A 17,571-nucleotide genomic window follows, 5' to 3' on the forward strand; every position below is an offset into this window, starting at 1 on the left:
TGCTTGCTATGGAAAACAAGGTAAGCGCCTTTTATTCAAAGACCCCATTGTGCTTTCCTAATGCCATGCCATGGGCTCCTCTGCCATGCTTTTCAGTGCAGTCTCTTTATCTCCAACTTGTAAGTATTAATGCTTCTACAGTGCTTTCTTTTTGCATAACGAAGCCGACTGTAATTGTGTCCCACAAATCTTTGTAATGGGTTGTTTCTTAGGTTTGTTAAAGTTCTAATTCTTTCATTATGTTATTTGGCACAACAGCAGTATGCACTGATGATTTTTGTAATTTAAAACAAGCTGCATAGAAAGAAGCTTACAAATATTAATTTAGAAAACATGTTGGGTAGAAATGAAAATTTAGTTAATTTAGTTAACATTAGCTAACTTCAAATAACTACTAACTGATGATCAAGTGCTTTTCTCATCACCTGCAGCTGAACTTTCTTACCTTGTGTGACAGACCTCACTAATGAGGTGCAGACCATTACTCTGAAAAATATAAAGTCCTTAATGTTTTCCTCAAATAGGTTTCATCCAGGTCAAGCAGGCAGTTGACATGTCTTGCACTATCATTGCCTCTCAGAAACATTGTACAAGGAAGTTTTTAGAGTGAACCTTAAGCTATACCACAATCTCATTAGAACTATCCTCCATTGCCAATGATCCTACTGAACTGCTTTCCCTTTCCCTGCTTGAAATTCTAATGTGACAGCAATTGTACCCAATAGGTGGAATGTTTTCTATTTTTATTTATTTATTAAATTTGCATTCCGCCCTTTAATTGAAGATCTCAAGACACTTTATAAAAATACAATAAAAACACAAAATACATAATAAAACAAGAACACAAATAAAACAAAGCAATGTTCATGATTATCATTTATTTTTAATGCTTTTAAAAGGAGGAAACCTGCTCCAAGGTGGTGGTGGTTTCTTGAAAATGTAGTGGGGGCTAGTCAGTCAATGACATGTGATGCCAGATTCCATGTGAAATGTTCAGAACCATTTTCCCCAGGGCTCAACTCTATAGAGAACCAAGTACATTTATCATGAATGGGGGGGGGGGGCTCCAAAGTGGCTTCACTGCTCAGAAAATATGATATGTGTATTCATCCTTAATTTGCACAGAATGATGCTGAGACCCAATGGGCATGACCAGTGCTCTGAAATCAGCAGAGCCCTCTGCAACACCCTGGGTTTCCGGGACAGACATCTGGGGTGTTTCAACAGAGAAACAGATTTAGAAAGGAAGATAAAAAGTTTAGAAAATGCTAAGGGGGATGATCTTGTTCCATAATAGAAAAGAATACTGTTTAGACATCTCATTTTCTGTACTCAAAGCTCTCTCATGTTCCAGAATGGTTTGAGACAATTCACTTGCCTTGTTTGCATTTCTGAACACATTTTGGAGACAGTGGAGAACAACCACCAAGTCTCTGCTACCTGGTCCAACATTCCATTCCCATAGTGGTCTGTCAGATGACTATGGCAAGCTCACAGGTGTGACAAGAGCACTGCATCACTCTCCTACTCCTGTTCCAAAGCAGCTGGTATTCACAGCCATGCTGTCCTTAACCCGTCTTATCTCATGGCTACTAGCGTCTCTTCTCTGTTTGTTCTGCAGTCTTGGTGAGGGATTGAATCAAACGCTTTTTGAAAATCCAAGTAAACAATAACTGCCTACCCACATGAATAGTTGCATGCTTACTGACACTCTCAGAGAACTCTAAAAGGTTAGTGGGACAAGGTCTAACTGTTTAATCCAACCATGCTACCACTAAGTTATCCAGAACAAATGTTAAACTAGGAGAACTATGGGCCTCCAAAGCTTCAACACAGTTCCTAATTTGGCCACGAAGCTGGTTCCCCAACCCACAGCCACCTGCCTTATACCTGACATCCATCACATAGGGTAGCAGATGTGTGGCAGGTGAAGGGACGGCTCCCTGCCAGTAGAAGGGTTTGCAAACACCTCCTAGCAGCTGATAGGCAGTACCTCCCAACTGTCTTTGCCCATGTGGTTTGATATCAAACTGTGTAGGCAAAGGAAGTGGGGTTTGCAGGCACCACTGTATCGGGGGTAGTAGCAACCCCCTATACCTTTGCCCACATGGTTTGACTTCAAACCACCCAGGCAAAGGGAATCATTTCACCTGACGTCATGGTGATGCCATGTTCTCTGCTCCCAATTCTTAGCTCCTGGATCCGATGCAACAGCTACCTACATCCCAGATCTAACTAGGCCTGGGCGATGTATCAAGACATCATCCAGGACCAGTTTGATGGCCAGAGCATAGAGGCGCCTTCACCCAGCAGTAGGAGGGGCTTGCCTGTGCCTTACCTTCCTTCTCCACTGCCTCCTTCCTCCCTGCATCGAGAGCTGGCAGCAGCAGGAGCAGCAGCGGCAGTTTCACCCTAGCGCCACCCGAGGCCAGGGCTGGTGCTGCTTGTTCCTGCCCTCTGCACGCCGGGTGCTGTCAGTGGAGGGAGCAGCAGTGCTATCACCCCAGTGCCTTGCAGGGCTGGGGCTGAAGGATGCTCCTTCCATTTCAACATCACATTGCTACACCACAATGTTGGAAAGCTGCTATCGCCCAGTCCTGGATCTAACACACATACTCCCATGCATCCATGAGACCACACTGCCACAAGCACAGGAAAGCAAAACCTCCTGTAGAGGATCCATGCCATGAGAAGGACATTCTCCCTCTTGCAACTCAGAAATAAAATTAAGGGGGTGTTCGATACTTTATCAGTCTGGTTACAATATATTATGCTGCCAGTCTGGAACAGCATAATTATTATGGCATAACACTTACAAAAGCTTAGTTGGCGACTTTCACAGAATTCTGCATATTGTGCAGAGTCCATCATTCGTGCTTGTCTTTCTGCCCTCTGCAAAACAATATAAACAACACTTGTTATTGATAGATCCAAATGCATAGCATCACAAAACCCTTCCAACTGTAGGCCTGAAAGCAACTCTCAACACTAAATTAGTACTACTAATTTCTCAATGTTCTTTAATGTTTGTTGTTTTACTGTGGTTGGATAATTTGTTGGAAGCCGCCCAGAGTAGCTGGGGCAATCTAGACAGATGGGTGGCTGGCAAACAAACAAACAAACAAACAATTACAAGTTGATGATATTGAACATTCTGACAATTCATCAAAGCTTCTGAGTCCATGCTCATCACTGCATGTTGCATTGCTGTCCTCACGGGAAATTAATACATGTGTACATATGACATATATCCCCTGACTTTGCTCTTTATCCTTTACTGCATCAATTGCACAGCAGATATTATGATACTGTTTTTTAAAATATCTGAAATTGCAGACCTCTTCATTGGGCCAGCTTGTAATCCAGGTTGTTCTCTTTAAGTTACTCATTTATTTGCTGCCTGTGCAAATTGACAAGACAAAACTGGCCAAACTGCTAAACCTATCTTCTGATCTGCTTGAAGGCAGAGGACCTTCTCAGTAGTGGCGCCCACCCTGTAGAATACCCTCCCATCACAAGTCAAGGAAATAAACTATCTGACTTTTAGAAGACATCTGAAGGCAGCCCTGTTTAGGGAAGTTTTTAATGCCTGATGTTTTACAATTTTTTATATTATTATATATTATTATTATTATTATATTATATATTATTATACCCCACCCAGATGGGTGGGGAATAATAATAATAATAATAATAATAATAATAATAATAATAATAATTTGCTTAGGTTCTTCACCAGCTCTATTCTCATTATTCAACATAAAAGGCAATGCTCCTTGTCTAAATAATGTGCAACTGACCCTGAAATTCTGAACACATTTACATTGAAGGAAATGCTCGTGATTAAAAATGGACCTTACTGCTATGATTCCTTAGCATAACTATATGGGAACTTTGCCTGTAAGTGGGCAACATTTTAACACAAAAGATTTGGGAAACTTCTTGGTGCCATTTCCCTTCTTTTTGTTCTCGTTTTCCTCAGCATCATTAGCCCTTATTGCTGATTAACACAACTGCTATCAGAGCTAATGAATCGGTTGGTTGGCAGAACACTGACCACTGGATTAATTGCCCATATCTGGGTGAATTTTGTCAAGGACAGTGATGAAAGGAGGAGAAAATCATGCTGAGAACAGCATCAAAACACTCCAAGAAATTGCCACATGCAGTTTTTGAACAAGAAAGCAAGTAACTTCAGTGGAGCCAAAAACTGGAACACACTTGACTCATAGCAACACAAATAAATAACACTTATGAACCTGACAGAACATTCATAAATCCAGAAAGGAGAAAGTACAGTGGTACCTCAACAACCAAATATTTTGACTTACGAGTGGGGGTAATGGCTTACGAATGTCTCGGCATCCAGGGAAAAACTGCGGCGGTTTTAGACAGGGATTTTTCAACTTACGAATTTTTAGATAGGGTTGCTTCGACTTACTCATTTTTCCATTTCCAATGCATTCCTATGGGAAATCGGGTTTCCAATGGCGTTTTTCGACTTACGATTTTTTTGATTTACAAAGGTGCCTTCGGAACGGATTAAATTCGTAAGTCGAGGCACGACTATAGTATTAATTAATTTTTCTTAATTTAGTTTGTAAGCATAGAAGCAACAGTTCATATTTAGTCCTCTAATTTATAGAACTCTGTTATGTTTGGAAGAAATCTTGATGTCGTATCATCAACCACTGACAGAGTATCCTGCATACTCAAGCAACTCGAGATTAACCTAAATTAAAAGTGGATTTATCCTCCTCCTCCATGGCTTGCAACACAAATGCCTAACAAAGAAATACTGCATGCCAGAATAGCAATGGAAATCTATCTTGTGATGTGAAGATTTCTCCCAGAAGAAAACAGAATATTTTTTTGTGGTACCTGGTCTAACCAATGGGACCACAGGTTTAAAGACACATATGAAGATACAAAAGAACCACAAGCAATAACAGACCACTGTAGATTCTATTGCATATATTTGAATTAATTAATTCTGAAACTGAGCAGGAAAGCACAAGCTCCATTAATGACTTATGTGTGAGGTGAGAAAAGGTGCAAGCCAGGACAATCGGTAGAAACTTCCTCTCAAAGCTCCAAAAGTTTATGGGGCTTCAAAGAGACCACAAAGAATATATTTTACACATACCAGCTCCTAGTTAAGTAAAGAAGATCTGCTTTCAATGAAAAGAAAAAATGAAAATGGTACCATACAGCAGTTAAATATCACAGAGCTGAAAATTCTGTTCCAAATCCTAGCTGTCTTAAAACTTATCTCAGGACTTTCATTATAAAATTTAACCAACTTGCTCTTCTTAAATCCACTTTTTGCTTAAGTGGACACCAAAGAAAAAGAGGGCAGTAGGGCATGAACCATTTTAAAGATTAGACACTTTGGGTTTTGTGCTGAAGCTAACCTTTTTATGACAGATTGATGGATGTTGCGATAAAACTGCAGATTTGACAATAAAGAGCAGATATACAGAGAATTCTTTGTTATCTTACTTATCCTTGCATTATGAAGCAGACTGTTCTTTCTGTCCTATCCATTAGTTTGAATGAGTATGTAAGGCATAGAAGCCTTTGAAGTCATGCAGCTGGTTTATGCATGTATGTTGTCCGGAATCTTTCAACGTAATGAGAAGGCAGGGCAAGATCTCAACCTAAAAGGGCGTCAGGAGTAAGGGGGAGCACAAAAGCATCTCTTCTCTCCCCTTCTACCTGAAGTGTCTTTTTCCTCTGCGGAAGTTCTCTTAGGGTACCCTGGGAAGAACTCAGCCAGGTGAAACCGCTGAAGCTCCCTTCCCTTCACCCTTCCACTCACTCCATGGCGCAGTGTCCTTGATAACAGGAATGGGGAACCTGGCTGAAATGTGCCCTTGGTGTGGTGATGCTTCTTGCTTGCCTGGATGGAGAATAGAGAGGGTTGAGTGACTATGCGTAAAAAGAAGCCTCCTTTGCAAAGGTGACATTTGCATTGATTGCTTTGATCACTTTTGCTTCTGGTCCCACCTGCCACTGCCATCCGGCCCCCTCAGCTCCTCGAGGTCTTATTGAACCTTAGAGAGAGAGGACTCACCCCACCTAATGTGGATTTGTTCTTCTTTAGAACAATTTCCCTCACTTCTCTAGAATAATTCCCTCACTTTTCATAGAACAGAAATGATTATGCTGTTAGGAAGTTAGCAAGCATACTCTCTTCATTAAACACCTGTTTACACCCTGGTTTACTCAGGGCTGCCAGACGTGCACATAAAAGCTTTTATAAATGTTTGTGTTCACCTGCAATTTGCATATTTGCTGTTGAAAACACCAGCATAACTCTGGTGCATCTGGTACAACTGTATCTGCCCTATCATCTGAAGGACGGGTGAAAAAAATGAGCTTTCCATTCTGAGGATTTCCCACTCCAATCCCTGATACAAAACTACCACCACCCCTAAAGCCTGGAGCCATTCTCAACTTTTAAAAAGAAATATTTGCAGACCTTATTTGGGAATAAGAAAGTTCCCTACATGCGGTTTTAGAAAACAGTTGGAGATGCCCTGTTCTATTTCTCTTTCCAACATTGGGATAGTTAAGAGCTCGAGAATTTTTGCACACACATTTGTGGAAGGGATTACTGTAAAGACAGAGTGAATTCAAATGGATTTGGGTAAGTTGGAAAAGTTTGAGAGCAACATCTTAGCATGAATATTGTTGATAGCAAAAGCTGCTTCCAATCTGGTCTGCTCAATTTAATCTCTATTCATTACTAAAGGACCAGGGATGTGGTTTCTCCTATTTGGACAGAAATAACAATTTTGGATCCTACCTCCCACCTTGAAGAGCAGAGATTAAGGATGGCTAGTGAAGGAGGTGGTGGAACATGCAGCACTCCTATTCCAATGTCTGATTAAATATTAGGACCAACCTAATATTATTGTGGTTTTTGCTTCATCAATATAATTTCAAACCAACAAATTTTGTTCAAGCTGAGTTTCACTGAAAGTTCTAAATATTAACTTTACTGAAAACATTTTCCAAAGTTTTTAAGTGTTTGGGTAAAATTGCCCAATTCACATCACAGAATATTTAATAACCTCATTCAAGTTAGGGAAGGTGAGGTTGGAGAGCACTAATTGTTACAGTTTATTACAACCTGGTATACAAAGTAAAACCCACCAAAAAGCAAAGCCACGCAAAGCCAAAATCAAGGAGAAAGCTATTAAACTGTTTTCATCCCACTGTGTTCATAATTATCCCACCCCATTCTCAAGTAACAACTTTGAAACTACCTACCATGCACAGAGAAGTTATGAATCTGAATCGGAAATACTGAAATGGCAAGCAAAAGTTTGCATGGCCCACATGCTATATCCATTGTTTGATAATGTTCCAAATATATGAGAAAGTAATATTCCAGCACTGGTATAACAAATGCAGTTGTTCTGATTGATGTTTTTTTCTGGGATGCAGGGGTGATTCCAAAGGGGTTGGAAGGCAAAAAAAGGCATGCAAAGAAAATCAACTTAATGTCGATTCATTAGCATGAGCTTTAATGATAATTTATCCTGTTTCCTAATGAAAGCAAAAAAAAACCCCACCATGTCTCTATTAAAAAGCAATCAGATTTGGTATGTTGGTGACACTTTAAAGAGCACATTATGTGGGAAAACAAAATAAACATTTACCCTGGCAAACGAAAGTAGGCTTGGGGTTTTGACATACTTGGCAGGCAGGCAGAATTATATTCACATCAAGCATACAGAAAACCTAATTTAATATTTAAATATTTGCTTAAGTAATATACTATTTTAAAACAACACATTAAAATATACATTTTTGACAAGATGTTTTAAAGATTCTATGAAGAACACTCCATAGAAGCCATACATTTAGGTGAGATCCCATCCACTTTCAAAAGGTAAAATCATCTCAGTACAGAATCTTCCAGAATATTTCCAGCAATGGCAACCTTTAATCTCACTCCCCACCCCACCCCCTGCCACTCATACATATCACTTTTTATAATGAGGACAGCAATTGTCAGTGCATTGCCTCTTCCATTCAAAAGGCCAGGCCAGGCCAGCTGTTTTAATCAGCTAGGTAGAAGATCTTTAAGGATTCCCTTTACAGTACTTCCTCAGGCTACACAGCCTGAGAATATCCACAAAAGGCCAAGTTCTTGCAAAGGGTATACCCACAGATTCTGTAATCAATGCAGCGTCAGGTTCAGAAAAAGATACAGGGGGTGGAGCCAAGATGGCGACAAAGAAGCAAGCAGGCTTTGGCGCTCTGCTGATAACGGGACTGTAAATAATACCAACTGCCACCCAGGGAAGTAAATTTTCCTTTTTTCCTTTTCTACTTTTAAACTCACCAACCTACTGAGATTTTATCAGCACCTTCTTATCTATGCTATGAGAAACACCCTGGGCAAGTTCCGCGAAGTATCCTGGGCAGGCCGCCAGGTGCTAGCTATTAACCACCAGCTCCCTTTTATACTTTGCTCTTGGAACTCCTGGAAGTCGCAACAGAGAAACTTTTAAACTGAACAAATTGAGCACTTTCTATCTCTTTTTTACTTCGGTTAAGGAAACTTTTCCTGGTTTACTTCTCGCTGCAATACTATGTCTGCTAGTAAACGCCACAGGGACCCAGAGGAAGCAGTCCCATCTCCAGCTTCCAAGCAATCTGAATTGGAGGACTTTTTAAACAAATCTGCTTTTACAGTCCCAACAAAAAACTGTTTCTCTCCCCTTGAAGATGATTGTGAGGATGAGGAGAATACTCAGGGTGGGAGCGCAGAATTGGATCCAACGATGGGGCAAGCTGACCCTGTGCCTTTAAGTGAGGAAGGAACAACAAGTTGGGAGAGCACTCAATTAACTCTAATTGCAAGAACGGTTGAGCATATCTTCCAACAAATTAGAGGTATTGCCTCTCAAATAACCCAATTATCTAAAGAGGTCCACAATTTATCAGCTAGTAACAAGTAGGCACTAGCAGAACACCAAAGCGAAATGGCGACAACAAGAGCAGACCCCTAAGCTCGACGTAGAACATGTAGAGGCCTTTAAAACAAACTCTTCCTATTTAATCTTCCAACCAAAAAAGATCTGTATGACAATCCGTGGAAGACTAGATCAAACTCCTAACTGGAAAGGTGTCCAGCGTTCCAAACGACATTTATCAGACTTACTTGGTATTGGTCTCACAGAAACCCTTGAATATCACAAATCAAATCCAAAAAATTATGTTAACTTTTTACTCCACTAGACCAGTGTTTCTCAACCTTTTTTGGGCCACGGCACACTTGTTCTGTCAAAAAAATCACGCGGCACACCACCATTAAAAGACGGGGCAAATCCTGGGGGTTGGGAATGGGTGGGGGACTATGGAATAGGGAGGATGAGGTTGGTGTACTTGCTGAGAGAGCCCTCGAGCACCGCCTCCGTCGTCCTGCCTGCCGCCAGCCCCCCGCTCCCTCCTGGGCTGGCCGCGGCTGAGCTGGGGCTTCTGCTGCTGCCGCCACCGCCACCTCCCTCCGGCCTCCCAGCTGGTGTAGCCGCCGCCGCCGCTGCTCCTTGGCGGCCCGAGAGCCCTCCCCGGCTGGCGGAGGAGGACGGCAAGGAGCCCGCCGAGGTGGGGCGGCTGCTGCTGCGGCTGCTGCTGTTACTGCCGCCGCTGGACGGGGCTGCTGCTGCTCCAGAGTCCCCGCCGCCCTGCGCCGCTGCCTTCTCCATTGAGCGTGCGGGGAGAGCGCGAGGAGGCGGCCTCGGCCATGAAGCGCTGCCTCGCTCAGGGAGCGAGCGCGAGGAGATGACGGAGGAACACCCTTCACGCCCTCGCGCCCTCCAGACTGACCCGGCCGGCTTCCTTTCCGGCGGGTCAGCGCTGCCTATTGGCGGCTGCAAATCGCCCTTCTCGTTGCCTCACGTTGCGGCACAGCAGCCACCGTCTTGCGGCACAGTAGTGTGCCGTGGAACAGTGGTTGAGAAACACTGCACTAGACTGCCCTCACTGATTCACAAGTTGAAATTCAGATTGTCAAGCAGAGGAGTTTTTCCAACTCAGGTATTTCACAATTCTATTGTTGCACCCTTATGTAAGATGAGGACTGATGCGACAGAGGGGCCCACAAAACCAAGGCCTGGTTCCCCAATGGAAGTAACGACATTGCAAAAAAACTCGACAGGGGGAGAGGAAATAGATATGCTCGAGTTGAATTCGCAGATTCACACCCAACATCAAAATAACCAGGAGAGCCAAAAGGAACAGCCGATTCCCCTAGACAATCATCTTCAGGAATCCGAGCACTCTGTAAATCCTTTGGAAGAGGATTTTCTCAGCTCCTTTAGGAATCTCCCTCAGGAAGGGCAACAAGTAGTCATCAAGAGGCTTCATCTTATGAGCCAGACATTGAAAGAGATTAAAGAATAGTAGGTAGAGACTGACAATAGACCCAATGGCCACAACAGAATGATAACTATAGAAGCATCGGAGTACTGGACAAAGATGAGATACTTAGAGGAGGAGGAGTCAGGAACTACGCCCAAGGAATCCCCGTGGGTGAGCAATTTGCAAAGAAAAGGCCCAGTGAACACTAACGTGAGTACTTTATACACAACAACTGAAATAATCTAACATCTGGATCATTCCACTATCATTAGTGATACCCTGTTGCCTCAAAAACTGGCAAACTCTGAGAGTACATCGGCCTGCAATTAACTAAGAGTAAATCACTGTAAAACAATTAAACTCCTATCACGGAATGTAACAGGGTGGCCAAATAAGATCCAGGACAGTGACTTCTGTTCCTATCTACAAACATATAATATCATCTTTCCATAGCTGCCAAGTTTTCCCTTTTCTCACGAGGAAGCCTATTCAGCATAAGGGAATTTCCCTTAAAAAAAGGGAGAACTTGGCAGCTATGCATCTTTCTTCAAGAAACTTGGGCAAAAGAGGGCACTATGGTTGAATTACAGGGTTTTACAAGTTACCCTCAACCAGCTCTTAAAAATGTAAAGTATGGAAGGCCTAGCGGGGGGCTGGCGGTGCTGGTGTCAACATCTCTTAATGTATCAATTCAAAAGTGTCCTTCACTGACCACCAATTTTTTAGTGTTGTCTTTTTCTGATAGTCTCCAGATAAATACTTATTGTATCTGTGTGTACATACCTCCATGTGTACATACCTTCAGTAAAGTCTTGTGGGGAACTGAGATCATATTGGGAAAAACTTGACCGACTACTCAAAAGTATAGACTCTCTGTCTCCCAACCTTCAGCTTGTCTTGGGAGGCAACTTTAATGCCCAGATCAGGAGGACGAGCCCAAAATCTACCAGAAGGCAGCAATGGATACCACCTCTAACCTCCCCCAGAGGATTTACCAGCACCATGGATTACATTCTAACATCTAATAATTTGCCAATTAACCAAGACACCTTTAGGATAACTTCCAGAGCTGAAAGTGACCACTTTCCACTTGAGTTAACCCTGACATTACTTCTCCTGCTTTTCCTAAATAATTGGATGAAATGGAATATCTGATACTTGGAAATAGGAGGTTAAAATGGAATGCACAGGTCCAAGAAAAAATGATTCAGATCCTGGATTCTCATGAATTTGCTTTATTAAAGGGGTTAGAATTAAATGCTGTTAGAAACAGGAAATGTAATTGGACTTTATGAAAATATAATCAACCGAATGCGCCCACTGATGACCACAGCTAGTGTGATAAAAAAATAAAAAGTATAAAAGACAGACTTGGTTTGATAAGGAATGTTAGAATAGCAAAAAATGCTTATCCAAGGAACTCAGAAAATTGAAGTTAAAACATGATAAACACAATTTTGCTCTACAAGTTGAGGTAGCCCAATTATGAAACAATTATAAACTACTACTTAAAAGCAAGAAACAAATATATTATGAGCAACAGTGGAAAGCATTGGGAGATGCAACACTTCAAAAAGACTCACGGAAATTCTGGCATTCGGTCGCCCAAGGTACGAATTGGCTGGGCATCTGTCCAAGGAAAGGATTGGGTGACATATTTTACAGGAATATATGGCCCCCACTCTGATTCACCCTCACAAGTTCACTATGCTCAGTTATTAGAACTGCCAGAATGGCCAGACGTCACGCCCAATTAGATTAAGAGGCTAATCGTAAGCCAACTATCTAATAAAGCTCCAGGGGAAGACATGATCCCAATGGAGAGTTATAAGATAAGACTGGATTTCTGGGCACCTATTTTTGCAAAACTATTTTCATATATTAACAGCTCAGGCTGCATACCGGAAGGGTGGAAGCTGAGTATTATTGCCCCAATATATAAAAAGGGCGATAAGAAAAATCCTGCTAACTATAGACCCATTAGTCTGTTAGATGTAGCTTCTAAACTATATGCCAGGCTCCTTCTTGGGAGACTGGAAGAATGGGCAGATACAAATAAGGTTTCCAAAGAGGGAAATCCACAATGGATCAGTGCTTCGTGATGAACTTCCTGCTATGTAAATACATCCATAATTTGAAGCAAAAACTATATGTTGCTTTTATCGATCTAAAGTCAGCTTTCGATACAGTCCCTACACACGCACTGTGGCAGAAATTAGAAAAGACAAATATAGACCGTTGTCTATTATTTCTCATCAAGACATTATATACCTACACGTCGATACAAGTAAAGGTGAATCTTGCCGGCCATCTTACTACAAGAATTAAGACCACTACTGGTGTTAAACAGGGATGCATTTTGGCGCCTTTCTTGTTTAATTTTTATATTAATGACAGAGTTAAAGAACTGGAGGGCCTGCATTTTGCCCCTGTCAGAATTCTTGATCAAAAACTCTCAGTTTTAATGTACGCTGACGACCTAGTACTTGTATCTAGAACCCAGGTGGGCCTGAGAAGATTGCTTGCAAAAATAAGCTCATATTGCACGAGGAATGCCTTATCCAGAAATTACGATAAAACACAGGTCATTGTATTTGGGAAGCACCCCAAAAAGCATGTTTGGCACCTGGACGAACACATCATAAACCAAATAAAGACGTTTAAATACCTGGGTCTGGTTTATTCAGAAATGGCATCTTGGAATGCACAGCTGTCCAATATTAAATTGCAAGCCTTTAAATCGGCAAAAGCTATTTTGAAATTTTCTGCTTGCAGTGGGGGGAACCTAGTCAATCCAGCTCAATGGCCCAGATTTTATATGGTGCAGAGGTTTGGGGCATTTCAAAAGTTTCTGGTCTGGAACCCGCACAGAACTATTTTTTAAGAGCCCTTTTAGGCCTTCCCAAAGATGCCCAATCTGCCATGGTTAGGTAACAATAGGTTACCCAAAAATGCCTGATTGAGCTTGTGAATGGATTACCCCTCAAAAACTGGGTACATCACACTGCCCAACTGATGGGCAAATATGATCTCTCAATGTCTGAGCTTAAAGAACTTTCCCTACATGCTCAGAATTCCCCCCCCCCAAACGTACCATAAGGACAGTGGCTACTAACAACTTAAATTCCATGTATTCATCCACATGCGCTCCATTATATTTTAAACTTAAGAGAGTCCCACGAACATACATATTTTAATGAATTGATTTTGTACAACTCCGGAAAGCTTTTACAGAGTTACGATTAAACACAGTAAACTCTGCTGATAGAGATGGGAGACACAGAGGTATTCCAGTAAATGAACGTGTTTGTATTAGAGGATGCCCTTACGCATTGTATATGTTACGTTGTCCTTTATACAGTGATGCAAGAGGACAGTTTTTGACTCCTATAATGACAAGGTCCCCTGGCCAGAATCCTTCTGATATGATTCTTTATCTCCTTGCAGACACAGATAAATATGTGACCTGGCGTGTAGCACTTTTTGCAACTGCTGCCAGGAAAATTAGAAAAAATTATATTGCTGAGGTAGCTATTAATTGTAAAGGAGATGAATTTATCTGACCCCATCCATACCAAGATGCATCTCTCTCACCAAAGTTGTACACAATTATCAATTGCATTGATTAATATTTCTTTTAATATATCAGTGGCCATGTGATGATTTTAGTTTATAAATTTTATTATTTAATGTTTTAATTGATATATTAAAGTGTTTCCATAGGTTTGTGCTGATTAGGTTATGTTTTGATAATGTAAATGTTCTAGGTTTTGTACCAAATTTGTATATATTTTACTGAATGACATTTTATACATTGCAGCAGCCTTTAGCTATAAGCAATAAACTTGATACCGATACCAAATAGATACAGCTGACTTTATCTGCAACTTGTCTTGCAAACCAATCACAGCGGGAAACTTCTCTTGAGAGCCAGAATGCACAAAAGGCTTCTCCTGATCTGGATCAGCTCCACCCTGTGCAGAGGTAGTGATGGATGGCAGGAATGTAAGATTTCTTTGGCACCACCGCAGAATAAGTTCCAAATGGGGTTCTAGTCATCCTTCAGTAGGATTCTTTGTGAGTCTTCCTCCACCATCATTCTAAAGGTCATCCCTGTTGTGCCATCTCTCCATCTGCCCAGACAGCCAATGAACTGACTGACCAAAAAAAACCCACCTTGGTCCCTCTGAAACACAATATAAAATACTTTGTGTAGCTGCTGCCCCTCATTTCAGGCTTTTGGAATCCTTCGGCAAGATGTCTTCAATTTGAGTCCCTTTCTGAGTAGAATCATAAAATCAAAGAGTTGGAAGAGACCACAAGGGCCATCCAGTCCAACCCCCTGCCAAGCAGGAAACACCATCAAAGCATTCTTGACATATGCCTGTCAAGCCTCTGCTTAAAGGTAAAAGGTAAAGGGGCCCCTGACCATCAGGTCCAGTTGTGTCTGACTCTGGGGTTGTGGCGCCCATCTCGCTCTATAGGCCGAGGGAGCCGGCATTTGTCCGCAGACAGCTTCCGGGTCATATGGCCAGCATGACAAAGCTGCTTCTGGTGAAACCAGAGCAGCGCACGGAAACGCCATTTACCTTCCCGCCAGAGCGGTACCTATTTATCTACTTGCACTTTGATGTGCTTTCAAACTGCTAGGTGGGCAGGAGCTGGGACCAAGCAACGGGAGCTCACCCCATTGCAGGGATTCGAACCGCCAACCTTCTGATCAGCAAGCCCTAGACTCTGTGGTTTAACCCACAGCGCCACCTGGGTCCCCAAAGAAGGAGACTCCACCACACTCCGTGGTAGCAAATTCCACTGCCGAACAGCTCTTACTGTCAGGAAGTTCTTCCTAATGTTTAGGTGGAGTCTCCGCCATGACCAGCACTGGCATCAGGGCTCAGCACCACTCTAGGCGACTGCTGAGTCCCATACACCAGCAGCAAGTCCACTGCCAACCCTCTGAGCCCCCTGGGCCTGCTATTGTTCCTTCTGCTCCTTGATGTCGCTGCCTCCTCGCTTGTCTTATCTGGGCACAAAAACAGTGATGAGAGCAAGAAGGGCAGCAGCAACTCCAACTGTTTTGCCTTCTCCCTCTGGGCCAGCCTTTCTCAACCCTGATATAATTGAACCCAGCTGTCAACGCCCATCACCCCTGGCCAATGGCCCCACTAGCTGGGAAGGAAGAGAATTGCAGTCCAACAACCTCTAGGGACCCAAGGTTGAGAAAGGCTGCTCTAAGACAGTGGTGTGGGTCTGGCCTACAGATAGACAAGAAGCCCCCATCCCAACACTCTCCCTGCTGCCCACTGCAGCCACAAGGAGCAGGCAGCTCTGAGCTGCGCCCTTCAACAGGTGCCCAATGGAGCTGACTCCTGATGCCAGCTCCCCTCTCCACCCATCTATATTTTACCAAGAAACATATCTTATTTACCTTGACCGTTCCAACTTTCCAGGAGATAAATCCACCAGCTGTGGAATGCAGACGGTGACAATGTTCCATTGCTAGTGACTGGCCCTTTAATTTTGAGGTATTAAAACATCCGGAAATCTCTCTAACTACAGTTAATCTGAAGACAGCATTACAATATAATATATCATCAGCATCTGATACAAACTGACATGGCTGGCATATATAAATATTTTTTATTATTTCAAAGCGGATGTAATGTGTGCATCCTTCTTCCAAAAAAACTGTTTGATTTGGTTTTCATAAGGATTTCCATCGCCAGATGCTGTGAGTAGCACAATGCTTTTCCTACAGATGTCTGCAGCCTGTGACAATGAATAACACCCCCAGTATAACAGCTCTCTTGTCATCGGTGCTGTATATTATAGCATATGAATCCCATTAAATATTGCCATCTGACAATGATGGCGGGTGAGGGGGAGAGTCTGGCAAAGCCTTGGAAATGGTTGTTAGCATTAGGAAATAAAATCCAGGCCACTGGGAGAAAAGAAGACTCATCCTTCTTTCCTTTGATCAGACCAAAACCCTATTTTAATTACAATTCACAGGAAAAGATCTTGCCAGCATTTAAATACTACTTAGGATACATTGTCTTTCCTTTTATAAATGTAATTCAAAATCCTTTTTTGTTGGAAGAACAACATCTCAATCCATTGGGGGTTCTTTCACACATTATAGCAGTGGTTACACTAAAACCAGAATATGAAAGGAAGCTAAAAATCACATTAAAGAAATGTACATATGTGAGTGAATACAGGGGGTTCTGCTTGGGTAGGCCACACTGGCACAACGCAGATTTCTCCGGCAATATGAAAATGGCCCTTGCTTAGGAGCATGCTTAGGAGCCTAGTGCGAAACGCTGCATGTTTCTGAATGTTTAGCATTTATAAAATCTAGCATTTTACTTTATCTTCGCTACCGCACCTTGTTCAGCATTTTAATAGGATATATATAGGATTGCACTACATACACGAATAGATTTCAGGGGCTACACTTCTACCCATAAAGACTACACTAGCAACAAACATCAACTAACAAATAACCTTATATGGGCAGGTCTATGACTCAATGCCTGTACACTCCTATGCAATGTCTCCTCTGGAGAAGGAAAGAAGAAATGCCTCATAATACCAGACTCCAGCTTCTCATAACCCCCCTGAATCCAAAAGGACCATTATAGGCAGCATTTTTTTTTATTTAATCATTGCGTCTTGCTTGGGGTCAGCAGGTTTTAATTCTGACCCTTCTCCTCCCTGCTTCCCCATGTTTGCAAAATTATTTTATGCAATAACAATTTCCCAGTCGTATCACTTTGCAGCTGCCTGCCATTGTTCAGATGTGCCTCACTTTCTCAATACAGTGGTACCTCCAGTTGGGGACATGATCCGTTCCGGAGGTCTGGCCAGATCCCGAGGTTTTCGCAACCAGAGAGAGCGCTTCTGCGCATGCGCACGCGGCAAAAAAACAGAAATATACTTCCGGATTTGCTGCTTACATATCCCGAAGTTTACGTAACTTATGACTGTAGTATCACAGAACTGTAGAGCTGGAAGGTACTCTGAGGGGAGGTCAATAGAAAATATCCTTGGGCTTCTTTCATACCCTTGTGGATTTTAGTTCTAGAAAGTTCTAAATATTCTTCCTCAGAGCAGGTGCAGAATGCATTTATGAGCCTTCACAGACCCTATTAAGAACTACCGTAGTTGTAGTCATGTGTGGGTGTGCAA

The 17,571-nt window shown here is 42.3% G+C and overlaps 1 protein-coding gene across 10 annotated transcripts in view; it reads right to left on the reverse strand.

Annotated features, from left to right (window-relative positions):
• SUPT3H (SPT3 homolog, SAGA and STAGA complex component) overlaps positions 1 to 17,571 on the reverse strand; it is a 318,564-nt gene that overhangs the window by 120,265 nt on the left and 180,728 nt on the right. For all 10 annotated transcript variants that reach the window (XR_015949276.1, XM_088667094.1, XM_088667090.1 and 7 more), the window contains one exon: positions 2,817 to 2,892. Coding sequence is in view for 9 of the 10 variants with exons in the window: in XM_088667094.1 (XP_088523220.1) it covers positions 2,817 to 2,892 (76 nt within the window). In the remaining variant the exon portion in view is untranslated. The remainder of the gene's footprint in view (positions 1 to 2,816; positions 2,893 to 17,571) is intronic.

This window comes from Zootoca vivipara, chromosome 3, assembly GCF_965207765.1.
Source record: "Zootoca vivipara chromosome 3, rZooViv2.hap1.1, whole genome shotgun sequence".
NCBI classification, from domain to species: Eukaryota; Metazoa; Chordata; class Lepidosauria; order Squamata; family Lacertidae; genus Zootoca; species Zootoca vivipara.